This window comes from Salvelinus fontinalis, chromosome 41 (genome assembly GCF_029448725.1).
Source record: "Salvelinus fontinalis isolate EN_2023a chromosome 41, ASM2944872v1, whole genome shotgun sequence".
NCBI lineage: Eukaryota > Metazoa > Chordata > Actinopteri > Salmoniformes > Salmonidae > Salvelinus > Salvelinus fontinalis.
Window position 1 is genome coordinate 15991293 of NC_074705.1, and position 15092 is coordinate 16006384.

General features: G+C 42.4%; 2 protein-coding genes across 7 annotated transcripts in view; both read right to left on the reverse strand.

Annotated features, from left to right (window-relative positions):
- Nucleotides 1–1123, reverse strand: part of LOC129840393 (uncharacterized) — a 21364-nt gene extending 20241 nt beyond the window's left edge. For 2 of the 5 annotated variants that reach the window (XM_055908229.1, XM_055908228.1), the window contains exons 1-2: nucleotides 926–1123; nucleotides 418–538 (exon numbers count right to left, since the gene is read on the reverse strand). In XM_055908229.1, coding sequence (XP_055764204.1) covers nucleotides 418–523 — 106 coding nt within the window. In that variant the 5' untranslated portion in view covers nucleotides 524–538; nucleotides 926–1123. The remainder of the gene's footprint in view (nucleotides 1–417; nucleotides 539–925) is intronic. The other 3 variants (XM_055908232.1, XM_055908230.1, XM_055908231.1) reach the window with 2 other exon arrangements.
- An 8172-nt stretch (nucleotides 1124–9295) lies between these two features.
- Nucleotides 9296–15092, reverse strand: part of LOC129840364 (contactin-associated protein-like 5) — a 34603-nt gene continuing 28806 nt past the window's right edge. For both annotated transcript variants that reach the window (XM_055908182.1, XM_055908181.1), the window contains exons 19-23: nucleotides 13701–13961; nucleotides 13465–13598; nucleotides 13041–13344; nucleotides 11145–11207; nucleotides 9296–10940 (exon numbers count right to left, since the gene is read on the reverse strand). In XM_055908182.1, coding sequence (XP_055764157.1) covers nucleotides 10690–10940; nucleotides 11145–11207; nucleotides 13041–13344; nucleotides 13465–13598; nucleotides 13701–13961 — 1013 coding nt within the window. In that variant the 3' untranslated portion in view covers nucleotides 9296–10689. The remainder of the gene's footprint in view (nucleotides 10941–11144; nucleotides 11208–13040; nucleotides 13345–13464; nucleotides 13599–13700; nucleotides 13962–15092) is intronic.

The window sequence follows — 15092 nt, forward strand, 5'->3', positions numbered from 1 at the left end:
TTCTTCCTGAGGAGGAACTAACAACTAAGAAGTAATTTCCTGTCTGTTCATTCTGTTGTCTAAAGCTCTCTTCTCCGGACCTGCTTTAGAACCGTGTGGGATTGAATTCATATACTTGTATTTCCTAATGAGTTTGCATAGAACATGAATAAAACATGACTTAGGGGGATAGTAGTAGGATTGTGGGCGATCCTTTTGGCCTAAGAATATCTAATAGTCTAAATATTTCCACCTACATAAAGATTTGTTTTAGGTTTTGTCCAACAGGATACACATCCTTTGGATTAGCTTTGTCTTCACAGCTGGTCCAAGCAAAGTTTGTCCTCTCTTGTCTTGTCCACCACTTCCCTAAATACCACTAGAGTAGTACCTAGTAGGTCTGTGGTTGTATCGTGTGGAGGAATGTGGTACACTTACCAGTTACGGAGGGTTGTGTGAAGAGTATTGTGGAAATGTTTCTGGACGAGGAGGTGAAGACCGATGACGAGGAGACTATCGTACCTGCTGTGGTTGATGCCTCCATGATGAACAGTCAATACTGGACATACAGAATGCAGAGAAATAGTGAATGGGTTATTGGGAGAGATTAATTTCATAAATGAAACATAGCCCTTTCCCCTTTTACATATACAGAATTTCATAACAGTTAAGAGTGGATTTTCTCATACAGTCAAAGTGGGGCATGTCGCTATTCAAAACCACCCACATTACACCAATGGCTACATGCATTATCAGGATTATTCCTCAGTCTGAAAATCACTGATATGACAGAATTAATACAGCTATTAAGGACGTTGGCTTGAAGCTCTCGTCACTTTTTCCTCTCTGTCCTTCTCACAGTGCAACCTGTCTACAAAGTCTATCATAGGACGACAATACAAACTCCTTAATAGAAACAATAACAGGCAAGAAATGCAGAACTCACCAAGTCCAAGTCAAGCAAGAAGTTTTCCTTTAACTCCCTTTCCGCGATGAATTTGTGCAACTGTTATGCTGTTAATAAGTTGACAGGAGTGTTAAGTTGGAGACCCATGCGCAATGTGTTTTTTTTCTCTCTCCCTTGAATGGGTGTGGGCCACATTTGTTGCTCTGTGAGCTGATTTGCTAATTCCCCTGGTAGACAAGGTCTCTTACGTAGCCACGAGTTAAGCATGCAGGCCCCTCCCTTTTACAAATGGGCCACAGCTGCTGGGTGATTGTCTCACACATTAGAACTGGCTGGGATAAGGTTGTGGATAGGGCTAGGGGATAGGGAGGAGGCACACACAGGAAGCCTGTGAACTACTGTAGTGTAGAGTGATAGAGTCACACGGATAGGGTCCTTGGACAGTGTGAGGGCTAGGGTTATGGAGGGGAGGGAGAGAAAATACCTGCCTAGTCGGCAGGTTTCCTAGCAGTTAAGAGAGTTGGGTAACCAAAACGTGTCTGGTTTGAATCCCAGAGCCAACTAGGTGAAAAATTGGTCAATGTGCCCTTGAGCAGGGCACTTAAGCCTAGTTTCTCTGAATAAGAGCATCTGCTAAATGACTCAAATGTAAAAAATGGAACCAGTCCTAGTCTGGACAGCTAGGCAGTGTTAAGGCAGAAAAGAGTTACAGACAGACTCTTAGAACTAGGCTGAATCTCTCCCTCTAAACTAGATATAACAACTAAGTGTTATTACACATTGTCTCCCTCTGTGACTAGTTGAGTGTTGTTATAGCAGTCAGGGTAGGTGATCTGTAAACATAATGACTTTTTAATCGCCACCCTTTTTTCAGTGATAGTGAAACTAATGTTTGTTGTCATGTCTGCAGATGCTAAACGGTTTCTAAGCAGGGCCAGATGGTGCTCAGTTGTATAGGCAATTACACAAATTACAAAGACAAACATTTACCTGTGAAATAGGCCTACAGACTTAACAAATATGAAATGCCCACTTGGCAGGTTTAATCACAAGTTAGTTTAAAATTACAATTTAAATTACTTAACTAAGTCAATTACCTACATAATAAGTAGCCTACGGACTAGAATTAAAATCTTGTTCCAAATTTGACAGGCAGGAAATAGGTGGCATAATCACATCAACGTATTGATTGGCTGTCTATGCAGTTCAGGCTGGATGGGAGAGTGTTGTGGGTTGTGTTGCGTTGTGTTGTGTGTGTGCATACATGCGTGCGTGCATGGATGTTTGTGTTGTGGAGTTCCCTTTGTTGTTTCTTGCCTTTGTGGACATTCAACCACAACACTAAGCCTGTCATTTCATATGACCTGTGCTTGATGAGAGCCTGCCCACTGCTAGGCTGCCAGAGCATTGAGGTCTTGAGGGTAAACGTCACAGCTGAGAAAATACTGAGGAGGATCGCTCCCTCCATGGGAGAGTGGCTTACTACGGTCTTCACCAGAATTGATTATACAGTAAGTATTACCTACTTCGAAGAGCATCTGTCATCATGCTGAACATGACAAGATGCTCTGATTACTGATGACGGCACAGAGAAGAGGCTGTGATGTGGTAGATACAGTTGAAGTCGGAAGTTTACATACAGTTTAGCCAAATACATTTAAACTCAGTTCTACACAATTCCTGACATTTAATCCTAGTAATTTTTTTTAGGTCAGTTAGGATCACCACTTTATTTTAAGAATGTGAAATGTCAGAATAATAGTAGAGAGAATGATTTATTTCAGCTTTTATTTCTTTCATCACATTCTCAGTGGGTCAGAAGTTTGCTTACACTCAAATACATTAGTATTTGGTAGCATTGTCTTTAAATGGTTTAACTTTGGTCAAACATTTCGGGTAGCCTTCCTCAAGCTTCCCACAATAAGTTGGGTGAATTTTGGCCCATTCCTCCTGACAGAGCTGGTGTAACTGAGTCAGGTTTGTAGGCCTCCTTGCTCGCACACACTTTTTCAGGTCTGCCCACAAGTTTCTATAAGATTGAGGTCAGGGCTTTGTGATGGCCACTCCAATACCTTGACTTTGTTGTCCTTAAGCCATTTTGCCACAACTTTGGAAGTATGCTTGGGGTCATTGTCCATTTGGAAGACCCATTTGCGACCAAGCTTTAACTTCCTGACTGATGTCTTGAGATGTTGCTTCAATATATCCACATACTTTACCTACTTCATGATGCCATCTATTTTGTGAAGTGCACCAGTGCCTCCTGCAGCAAAGAACCCCCACAACATGATGCTGCCACCCCCGTGCTTCACGGTTGGGATGGTGTTCTTCGGCTTGCCAGCGACCCTCTTTTTCCTCCAAACATAACGATGGTCATTATGGCCAAACAGTTCTATTTTCGTTTCATCAGACCAGAGGACATTTCTCCAAAAAGTACCTCCTTTGTCCCCATGTGCAGTTGCAAACAGTAGTCAGGCTTTTGGCGGTTTTGGAGCAGTGGCTTTTTCCTTGCTGAGCGGCCTTTCAGGTTATGTCGATATTGGACTTATTTTACTGTGGATATAGATACTTCTGTACCTGTTTCCTCCAGCATCTTCACAAGGTCCTTTGCTGTTGTTCTGGGATTGATTGGCACTTTTCGCAACAAAGTACGTTAATCTGTAGGAGACAGAATATGTCTCCTTCCTGAGCGGTATGATGGCTGCGTGGTCCCATGGTGTTTGTACTTGCGTACTATTGTATGTACAGATGAACGTGGTACCTTCAGGCATTTGGAAATTGCTCCCAAGGATGAACCAGACTTGTGGAGGTCTACAATTTTAATTCTGAGGTCTTGGCAAATGATGTCACTTAGCCTATCAGAAGCTTCTAAAGCCATGACATCATTTTCTGGAATTTTCCAAGCTGTTTAAAGGCACAGTCAACTTAGTGTATGTGTAAACTTCTGACCCACTGGAATTGTGATACAGTGAATTATAAGTGAAATAATCTGTCTGTAAACAATTGTTGGAAAAATGACTTGTGTCATGCACAAAGTAGACGTCCTAACCGACTTGCCAAAACTATAGTTTGTTAACAAGAAATGTGTGGAGTGGTTGAAAAACGAGTTTTAATGACTTCAACGTAAGTGTATGTAAACTTGCGACTTCAACTGTAAGTGTTAGAAAAACATCTAGCCCGCTTTGTACCTGAGCAATTTCAAGACTGGTAATTAACATACTGTACAGGATGTGCCTCTTCACAGTCAATTTCTCTTGATTACCACCTTCAAAAGAGTCTTATTATGAGGTCATTATTATTGCTAGATTTACTTAGATGTTGTCAAAAACACTATACAGCTATAATTAAGAGGTATATTCATGATCTCTCCTGGATCTTCACACCCATGCACAGCCACACACTAGGTTGAGATACACTTGCCTCTCCTAATGTCGTGGCTGGCTGGAAGTGCAAATTTGCCATGACAAGCAATTTACTGTATGGAAGTGGTGAGAGACAGAACAGAATATTATTATCCTCCCACACAGAGACTCAACTTCCTATCCTACCTTACAAATAAAGGTTTTCTTGTGTTTCCCTGTAACAAGTAGTCTTTGGTTCAAACAGCTACACCCATTGAAGCTCAAAGTACTTCCATATCAATCTCTGTTCTCCATGAGCTATTTCAGTTTAGAGTTAGCCTTTCAGTCCTAGGAAGGACTCTCAAACCCTCACTATCAGGAGCCTGAAAGGTCCCACTGATCACTGTTACTGTCATTTTTATTTGACAAGTCTCAAATAAATTAGCCACTCGCTAGGACATTGCTGTCATGTGTCTCCGGTGTTAAAGGAGTGTTAGTGGCACTGCTACAGTAGCTGAGTCTTAGGGATATTTTTCACGAGTGTCCCTGGACAAAGATCGGAGGGTCCATGTTTCACTCTAGGCTATGAGTTGTAGCTGGTAATTTTGTTGGCCAAGTTGTTTATTGCTCTGACCGCTGCCCTCACCTTGACTTAAACGCTTTAGACATGTCTTATTTGTTTTCCGGTTATTTTTAGTTTTCATATCCTATCTACAAGGTTGGCACATTCACCAATGCCCATTTTTTCTCTCCTATTTTCTGTCAGTTTTTTTTTACACCCATTACGTTCCACGTTAGACATTTCCCTCGTTCCCTAATATAACTCAAAGAGGCCAATGTATTCCGTTAGTCTGCAAGTAGAAGTAGAATTGAAGTAGTCACATTTGCACTTAGCCTCATCAGTCTGAGGAAAGGTAGATGGATACATTGGAAGCTTATGGGAAAGGTTAACCTGGTGTAATGAGGGAGCGGAGGAAAGCAGGACAGAGATGGCGGGATGCTGGGAAAGGTCAGCGTGACACTGTCGGAGTGGCGCTCTCAATCTGTCTCTCTCTCTCTTTCTCTATTTCACTATCTCTCTCTCTGCATTATGGATGCTGGTTGCTGCTTTATTACAGTCAAAGACTAAGCCGCTCTCCTCTTTCACTCAGTCTAGCAACGGACTTGATGAACTAATGAACTATTCATTCATAACTTTTACTGTGAAAAACACAATAAGTTCCTGACTGTAATAAATGTAATAAACAAATCAATCCATGTGAAGTAGTTTTTTGCAGTCATGATCATTTCTTTAGATAGTACCTTATCTAGTACCTAGCATCCCGCAGGTTGAGAGCTTCAAGTTCTTTGGTGTCCACATCACCAACAAACTATCATGGTCCAAGCACAGTCGTGAAGAGGGCACGACAAAGCCTATTCCCTCTCAGGAGACTGAAAAGATTTGGCATGGGTCCTCAGATCCTTAAAAAAGTTATACAGCTGCACCATTGAGAGCATCCTGACTGGTTGCATCACTGCCTGGTATGGCAACTGCTCAGCCTCCGACCGCAAGGCACTACAGAGGGTAGTGCGTACGACCCAGTACATCACTGGGGCCAAGCTTTCAGCCATCAGGGACCTCTATACCAGGTGGTGTCAGAGGAAGGCCCTAAAAATGGGCAAAGACTCCAGCCACCCTAGTCATAGACTGTTCTCTCTGCTACCGCACGGCAAGCAGTACCGGAGCGCCAAGTCTAGGTCCAAAAGGCTTCTAAACAACTTCAACCCCAAGCCATAAGACTCCTGAACAGCTAATCAAATGGCTACCCAGATTATTTGCATTGCCTCACCCCTCTTTTACGCTGCTGCTGCTACTCTCTGTTTATTATCTATGCATAGTCGCTTTAACTCTACCTACATGTACATATTACCTCCATTACCTCGACTAACTGGTGCCCCCGCATATTGACTCTGTACCGGTACCCCCTGTATATACAGTAGCAAGAAATAGTATATGAACCATTTGGAAATACCTGGATTTCTGCATAAATTGGTCATAAAATGTGATCTGATCTTCATTTAGGATCGGAACAATAGACAAACACAGTCTGCTTAAACTAATAACACACAAACAATTATACGTTTTCATGTCTTTATTGAGCACACCGTGTAAATATTCACAGTGCAGGGTGGAAAAAGTATGTGAACCCTTGGATTTAATAACTGGTTGACCCTCCTTTGGCAGCAATAACCTCAACCAAACGTTTTCTGTAGTTGCAGATCAGACCTGCACAACGGTCAGGAGGAATTTTGGACCATTCATCTTTACCAAACCGTTTCAGTTCAGCAATATTCTTGGGATGTCTGGTGTGAACTGCTCTGGTAAGGTCATGCCACAGCATCTCAAATCGGGTTGAGGTCAGGACTCTGACTGGGCCACTCCAGAAGGGGTATTTTCTTCTGTTGAAGCCATTTTGTTGTTAATTTACTTCTGTGTTTTGGGTCATTATCCTGTTGCATCAGCCAACTTCTGTTGAGTTTCAATTGAAGTATAGATAGCCTGACATTCTCCTGCAAAATGTCTTGATAAACTTGGAAATTCATTTTTCCGTTGAAGATAGCAAGCTGTCCAGGCCCTGAGGCAGCAAAGCAGCCCCAAACCATGATGCTCCCTCCACCATAATTTACAGTTGGGATGAGGTTTTGATGTTGGTGTGCTGTGCATTTTTTTCTCCACACACATAGTGTTGTGTGTTCCTTCCAATCAACTAAACTGTAGTTTGATCTGTCCACATAATATTTTGCCAGTAGGCTGTGGAACATCCAGGTGCACTTTTGGAAACTTCAGACGTGCAGCAATGTTATTTTCTGGATAGCAGTGGCTTCTTGTAACGGCTGACTTCGTCTGAAGAGGAGGAGGTGTAGCAGGGATCGGACCAAGACGCAGAGTGGTAAGTGTCCCTGTTTTAATATAATTAACTGAACACGACAAAATATATAAAATAACAAAGTAACCTAACCGAAACAGTCCCGTGTGGCACGAACACAGACACAGGAAACAAACACCCACAAACCAACAGTGAAAACAGGCAACCTAAATATGGTTCCCAATCAGAGACAATGCAAAACACCTGTCTCTGATTGAGAACCATATCAGGCCAATTGACAAACCTAAACATAGAAACACATAACATAGACTGCCCACCCCAACTCAAGCCCTGACCATACTAACTAAAGACAAAACAAAGGAAACTAAAGGTCAGAACGTGACACTTCTTCCGTGTTGTTCTCAAAATGAACACCATTCTTGTTTAGTGTTTTACGTATTGTAGACTCGTCAACAGAGATGTTAGCATGTTCCATAGATTTCTGTAAGTCTTTAGCTGACACTAGGATTCTTCTTAACCTCGTTGAGCATTCTGCGCTGTGCTCTTGCAGTCATCTTTGCAGGATGGCAACTCCTAGGGAGAGTAGCAACAGTGCTGAACTTTCTCCATGTATAGACAATTTGTCTTACTGTAGACTGATGAACATTTTAGAGAGCGTATCTTTTAGAGATAATTTTGTGACCCTTTCCACCTTTATGCAAGTCAACAATTCTTAATCTTAGGTCTTCTGAGATCTCTTTTGTTCGAGGAATGGTTCACATCAGGCAATGCTTCTTGTGAATAGCAAACTCAAATTTTGTGGGTGTTTTTTATAGGGAAAGGCAGCTCTAACCAACATCTCCAATCTCGTCTCATTGATTGGACTCCAGGCTAGCTGACTCCTGACTCCAATTAGCTTTCGGAGAAGTCATTAGCATACCTTTTCCAATCTACACTGTGAATGTTTAAATTATGTATTCAATATAGACAAGAAAAATACAATAATTAGTGTGTTATTAGTTTAAGCACACTATGTTTGTCTATTGTTGTGACTTAGATGAAGATCAGATCAAATTGTATGACCAATTTATGCAGAAATCCAGGTAATTCTAAAGGGTTCACATACTTTTTCTTGCCACTGTAGCCCCGCTACTGTTATTTTACTGCTGCTCTTTAATTAATTATTTGTTACTTTTCTTTTTTACTTATCTATTTTTTATTTAACACATTTTTCTTCAAACTGCATGATTGGTTAAGGGCTTGTAAGAAAGCATTTCACTGTAAGGTCTACACCTGTTGTATTCGGCGCATGTGACAAATACAATTTGATTTGATAATCATACACAGGTGAAGAACTAGGGAAGACAAAGCTCTCAGGTAATGTGGCATCATCATCCTCACCATGTATATCTCTGTAGCTGTCACAACAGCTAGAGGAAGACATATAGTCTCATTACTGGCATGTCCCAAAAGGACTCCGTCAACTCTTCTATTATTTTCTCCCCCTGTAACCAACCTGAAGCTCATGTTGCTGGCTTTGTTGTTTCTCAACATCCAGACTAGATTTCTTCGAAATGTTTTCCTTTTGCTTGATAATAAGTTGAACTGGTATGAGGTGCAAACTTTGCTCATGTGCAAATGCTTAGTACCACGTTTTGAATATTGAACTAGCCTTCTTCCACTGCATGCCATTTTATTTTGATAGGAGGAAGGAGAGGAGAACAACAACAGTAGTGTGGACCAGAGTATAACAGCACGGTTTCGATTTTAGGATCAGCCCACAGCTTGTAATTGTATTATTAACTAGCTGAGGGCAGAGGACAGGGTAATGGTCTACTTCATCACTCTGGGGCTCTAGAACCGCTTCTTCCCGAGTGATATATGATATAACAAGTCATCTCTATCATCCAACCACCCCGCTTTTCCCTAGTCTCCTAAAAAATATAAACAAATGGCCGCATAAGAACATTACTCATAAATATGCTCTTCCCACATTTTTTAGGAGTTTTCTTTTTCTGGTTTGTGATAGTGTGGGGTAAATTATATTGTGGATAAATCACAGTGCCAGACTTTGATAATGGATGTTTTTAAGATTATATGACAGATAACAGTGTGTACTTTGTACTGACCCAAGCTCAGATGGAAGAGGCAAACGAGATTTGGGAAAGCGAGATAAGAATAACACATTTCATATCAAATCACAACATATACTGTTATTCACATAAAGCTGTAAAAATGTATTTATTAAATATACATTTGTTTACAATATACCTGAATAATTCTATAAAACAAATTCAAAATAAATAGAATATTTAAATTAATTGTACTCAATAATTGTATCAGTGAGGTACAGTGAGGTACATCTTTTACAATAACATTCTGTAGATAAATACCTAATGCACTTAAAATAATATAAACAGCCAATAACAATCCTTTATCGTGGGCGTTTCATGACAGAAAATCATCCCCTGAATACATGTTTCCTTTGTATAGCAAGCTTGCCACCCAGATCTGTTGTACAACTGAGTTGTTCTGTTGGTTTGCTAATTGTGCAAAATATGAAGACTTGACGTTTTACCAATGTAAGAGCAAGTGCCATGGTTTCTCGAGGAGACTGTAGCAAATGTGTACAATACTGTACTTCTCCGTTCAACAAACCTCACGACAACAACAACCAGGACAAGCGCTCTCCTGAGAAGGAAACGACCGTTATACCCTAAACTCCCTCGGATTATCTTCTTCAGGTCTAGAGATAATTCATTTCCAAAGTTACTAGCACAATCACATAACATTGTACTGTACTACATTTTGACTTTCAGACATCTAGTATCCGTTTACTGTACCACTCTTTGGTGATTCATAAAAGCATAACATGTCGCAGGGTGTCGGTGATGGTGGATGCAGAAAGAAATTAAAACGGTTATTGGCAGTGAGGGCACAACAAACAACATACTGGGAACAGAAAACCGATGTGTTCAGAGAACAAAAGGGGACCAGCCACAAAGTCCTTGGCACACAGTCACAATGCTTTTCAGGGAGATTTGATCAGTGGTTTAGCCAGGGAGCAAGAACAGGTGCATTGCTTGCCCAGACCTTGCCTTGGCAGATGGCCGAACATCATTAATCAGTCGTTATCACATTCACAATCCACAAGTGAATACAAGTAAGTGAGTTAGAGTACCGGTGCCCAACCAACCCCAAACGGATAAATCCCTTTAATTGTACATTCAGAATGGAAGGCTATATAAAGCGCGCTTATAAAGTCACTGGGGTGGATCTGATTCTTTGAGGCTTTTTGTCTCCTGACTTTAGAGCAATATAATATAAAGTAGATATATCATAAATGTTCTCCAATTGTCATTGCACATAAAAAGTGGTACAGCTCCCATGCCCCAATAAACAGCCTTTGAGATATAAAACTGCGGAATGACCATCCTCCCTTGGGTCATTCTTGGAGCCAGACAGTGAATAGATCACCAATGATCACTGCTCCTAGAAAGCCCAGGGACAGACAGGTGACTAACCTACCCAGAGGGGCCTGTTCTGTATTTGAGGCCAGGAAGAACAGTGCGCAGAACAGGAGGCAGGAAGTTGGGCAAAGAAGGCTATGGTGGCATCAGATGTAGTACTCCATTCTGCTGTGACTCACAGAGCTGAGCAGGTCCAGGTTTAGATCCAAGACCAAGTCTACAGGATAGCTGTTCTCCAGGCCTGCAGGGTAGCTGTGTTCCGGGCTGTGTCTGGGATCCTTCTTCTGTGAGATGGAGGACTTCTCCTGGGGGTGGGTGTCGCTGTAGCGGCGGTACAGGAAGCATGACGTCACGGCCACGGCACAGAGGGTGATGAGGAACACAACTGTGATGAGACCTGGGAAGAGAGAGCCAGAGGGAGAGAACATTGCTTTAACTTTAAAGTTAATAATTCTGGGGGTTACTTGGTAAATATGAATATCCCTAAAGTCAAGAGTATTTGTTTCAGGGAGAATGGCTGTACACTGACAGAAATTAAATAATTTGCTACGTAATTTCAATTATGAAGAAACAGATAACTGGGGATGATCTTCTGGCTAACCTCCAATTACTGCTGAATCACTTCTTGTCTTCTTCAGTCGATCTATGCCCCTATCGACGCCCTCTGAATGATTTATTCCAGAAGAAAGGAAGCAAGCAAACAAAGGAGATGTCAGACATGACCTTCAATTAAATTCGGTGGACGATGAAAGGCTACGTGGAATTTATAAAAGCATTTCAATCAATGAGTCATTTAATTTAGTAATTATGCCTGCTCATGTCAAATCGTAAAAGAGATAGGTCAAGTTTATGAGTCATTAAAGACCCACTCTGTGGTACTTACAGCCGTTACAACCCTTTGCATAATTTGGATTTACAGTGCATTCGGAAAGTATTCAGACCCCTTCCCTTTCTCCACATTTTGTTACGTTACAGCCTTATTCTAAAATGGATTAAATAAATGTGTTCCCTCATCAATCTTAACACAATACCTCATAATGACAAAGCAAAAACAGGTTTAGAAATTTTAGCAAATATATTACAAATAAAAAACAGAAACACCTTATTTACATAAGTATTCAGACCCTTTGCTATCAGACCCGAAATTGAGCTCAGGTGCATCCTACTTCCATTGATCATCCTTGAGATGTTTCGACAACTTGATTGGAGTCCACCTGTAGTAAATTCCGTTGATTGGACATGATTTGGAAAGGCACACATCTGTCTATATAAGGTCCCACAGTTGAGAGTGCATGCCAGAGCAAAAACCAGGAATTGTCCGTAGAGCTCCGAGACAGGATTGTGTCGAAGCACAGATCTGAAGATGGGTGTCAACAAAATTCTGCCCCCAAGAACACAGTCTTAAATGGAATAAGTTTGGAACCACCAAGACTCTTCCTAGAGCTGGCTGCCCAGCCAAACTGGGCAATCGGGGGAGAAGGGCCTAGGCCAGAGAGGTGACCAAGTACCCGATGGTCACTCTGACAGATTTCCAGAGTTCCTCTGTGGACATGGGATAACCTTACAGAAGGACAAACATCTCTGCAGCACTGCACCAATCAGGCTTTATGGTTGCGTGGCCAGACAGAAGCCACTCCTCAGTAAAAGGCACATGACAGCCCACTTGGAGTTTGCCAAAAGTCACCTAAAGAACTCTCAGACCATGAGAAACAAGATTCTTTGGTCTGATGAAACCAAGATTGAACTCTTTGGCCTGAAGGCCAAGCGTCACGTCTGGAGGAAACCTGGCAGCATCCCTACGGTGAAGCATGGTGGTGGCAGCATTATGCTGTGGGGATGTTTTACAGGGGCAGGGACTGGGAGAATAGTCAGGATCGAGGGAAAGATGAACGGGGGAAAGTACAGAGAGATCCTTGATGACCTGCTCCAGAGCGCTCAGGACCTCAGACTGGGGCGAAGGTTCACCTTCCAACAGGACAACGACCCTAAGCACACAGCAAAGACAACACAGGAGTGGCTTCGGTACAAGTCTCTGAATGTCCTTGAGTGGCCCAACCAGAGCCCGGACGTGAACCCGATCAAACATCTCTTGAGAGACCTGAAAATAGCTGTGCGGTGACGCTCCTAATCCTACCGGAGAGAGCTTGAGAGGATCTGCAGAGAAGAATGGTAGAAACTCCCAAATACAGGTGTGCCAAGCTTGTAGCGTCATACCCAAGAAGACTCGAGGCCGTAATCGCTGCCAAAGGTGATTCAACAAAGTACTGAGTAAAAAAAAAAAAAACGCTTTTTTGCTTTGTCATCATGGGGTATTGTGTGTAGACTGATGAGGGGAAAAAATGGTTGAATCAATTTTAGAATAAAGCTGTAAATGTAACAAAATGTGGGAAAACTCAATACTTTCCAAATGCACTGTATGCTAATAGAATTACATAAATAAAATCCATATCCATATTGTGAAGCCAAACATGATTCACATCAATGCTGTTAAACTCACCAGATGTTGATTGTGAAGTTGTACTATCAGCCAAGGCTCCACAGTTCGATTCAACTAGATTGCCAAGAACATGGACTAATGAGCTTCCATGATTCAAAATGGCTGTCTTCAGCGGTGTCAAATAATTGAACTGGACAGACGACAGGCAGCCAATGAAACCCTTGGATCCTGCCCTAATGACCTCCTCAGCCAAACCAGCATGTCCTGCTGATGTACCTGTGACTTTACCCAAAGTCAGAGATCGTAGTGTGTTCATCTTCATGTCAGAAAAAAGGTTGTATTTTTGGTTGATGTCTTTGTCAATCTATGAAAAAAGCAAACATTTCCAAATACACTTGAACACGCCATCAAGGTGGGCGGACTGTCTATGCTATAAGCATGATGCTTTGCTATGTTGAAATAGATTCAGATAGATATCACTGACCTGGACATAAAGGTCTTTGCCTTCCCGGTGTACTTGGACACGGTGGAGCTGCCCATCGGCTAGGCTGGAGGCTTTGGGAGTAAAGATCGCTGCTCTCTTCTCTCTGTTCAGATGGAACCAGATCTGCAGACTCCCTACAAAAGTTAAGAAAATCATAAAAAGCTTCTCATCTTACAATGTTGTTAAGAGATAAAGACAGAGAGAACAATGGGATTGAGATAGCAAAAGATAGCTACCGTTGTTAGCGAGGATGATAGCCAGGTACTGTTGATGGTAGGTGCTGACACAGAGTAACATGGCAGGGGTGTGAGTCGTCAGAAAGCTGAAGGCAACATTTTCTCTGGACTCGCCGTTGTGGGCATAGATGGCTGAGGACTGGCTATGGACTGGCTGACTGCTGGACGACTGGCTACCTCTGTCTCTGTTGTGCATGACTGGAAAAGGCATCTGGAAGGTAAGGGTCACCGAGGAGCCACTCTCAAAGGTCATCGACACTTCTGTTACAGGGATACAAACATGGATGTTGTTATTAGTGTAGAAGGCTCCTATTCAGTAGTGCTATATTGTGCTGTTGATCTCAGACACTGATTCAGACAGCATTTGCAAGAACCGGCTTATCTGAATGGGGAACGGGTCAGAACAAAAGGGATGCTTGAAAGAGTAAAACTCAAAGAAACATGGCTAGATCATCAATGGATCAAACAGAAGTCACAAATTCTCTGCGGTACCAAGTGCCTCTACCCCTAAAGCACGACCCTGTAACAGTCCTGACCTGTTTTATGTTGTTTTTATGTGTTTATGGTCAGGGCATGTGTTTTGGGTGGGCAGTCTATGTTATCTGTTTCTATGTTGGTTTTGGGTTACCTGGTATGGCTCTTGATTAGAGGCAGGTGGTTTGCATTTTCCTCTAATCAAGAGTCATATTTAGGTAGGGCATTCTCACTGTTTGTTTGTGGGTGATTGTCTCCTGTGTCAGTATGTTTGTTCGTACCACACTGGACTGTAGCGTTTGTTTGTTTCGTTTTCGTTTCGATGTCGTCTGTTACCTGTACGTAAGTTTATGTTTAGTTATGTAAGTTTATGTTCAGGTCTCGTCAACGTCGTTTTGTTATTTTGTAGTTTGGAAAGTGTTTTGTTTCGTTTCGTGTGCCATCGTAATTTATAATAAAGATGGCTTATTTCCCTGAGCCTGCGTTTTGGTCTGAAGATCCTTCTCTCCTCACCTCTTCCGAGGATGAGGAGAGCGTCACCCGTTACAGAATCACCCACCAACACGCTAAGACCAAGCGGCAAGGGAAAACGAAACGGAGTAAGGGACAGGAGAGAAAGGAGCAATGGACATGGGACGATGTTTTGGATGGAAAGGGTGTCTACACATGGGAGGAGATCCTAGCTGGTAGAGATCGCCTCCCATGGGAACAGCTGGAGGCACTGAGGAGAGCGGAGGCTACCAGAGAGAGGAACCGGAGCTATGAGGGAACCCGTCTGGCACGGAAGCCGAAAAAGCCCGTAAGTAATTCCCAAAAATTTCTTGGGGGGGGGCTAGGAGATAGTGGGCCAAGGGCAGGTAGGAGACCTGCGCCCACTTCCCAGGCTTACCGTGGAGAGCGGGAGTACGGGCAGGCGCC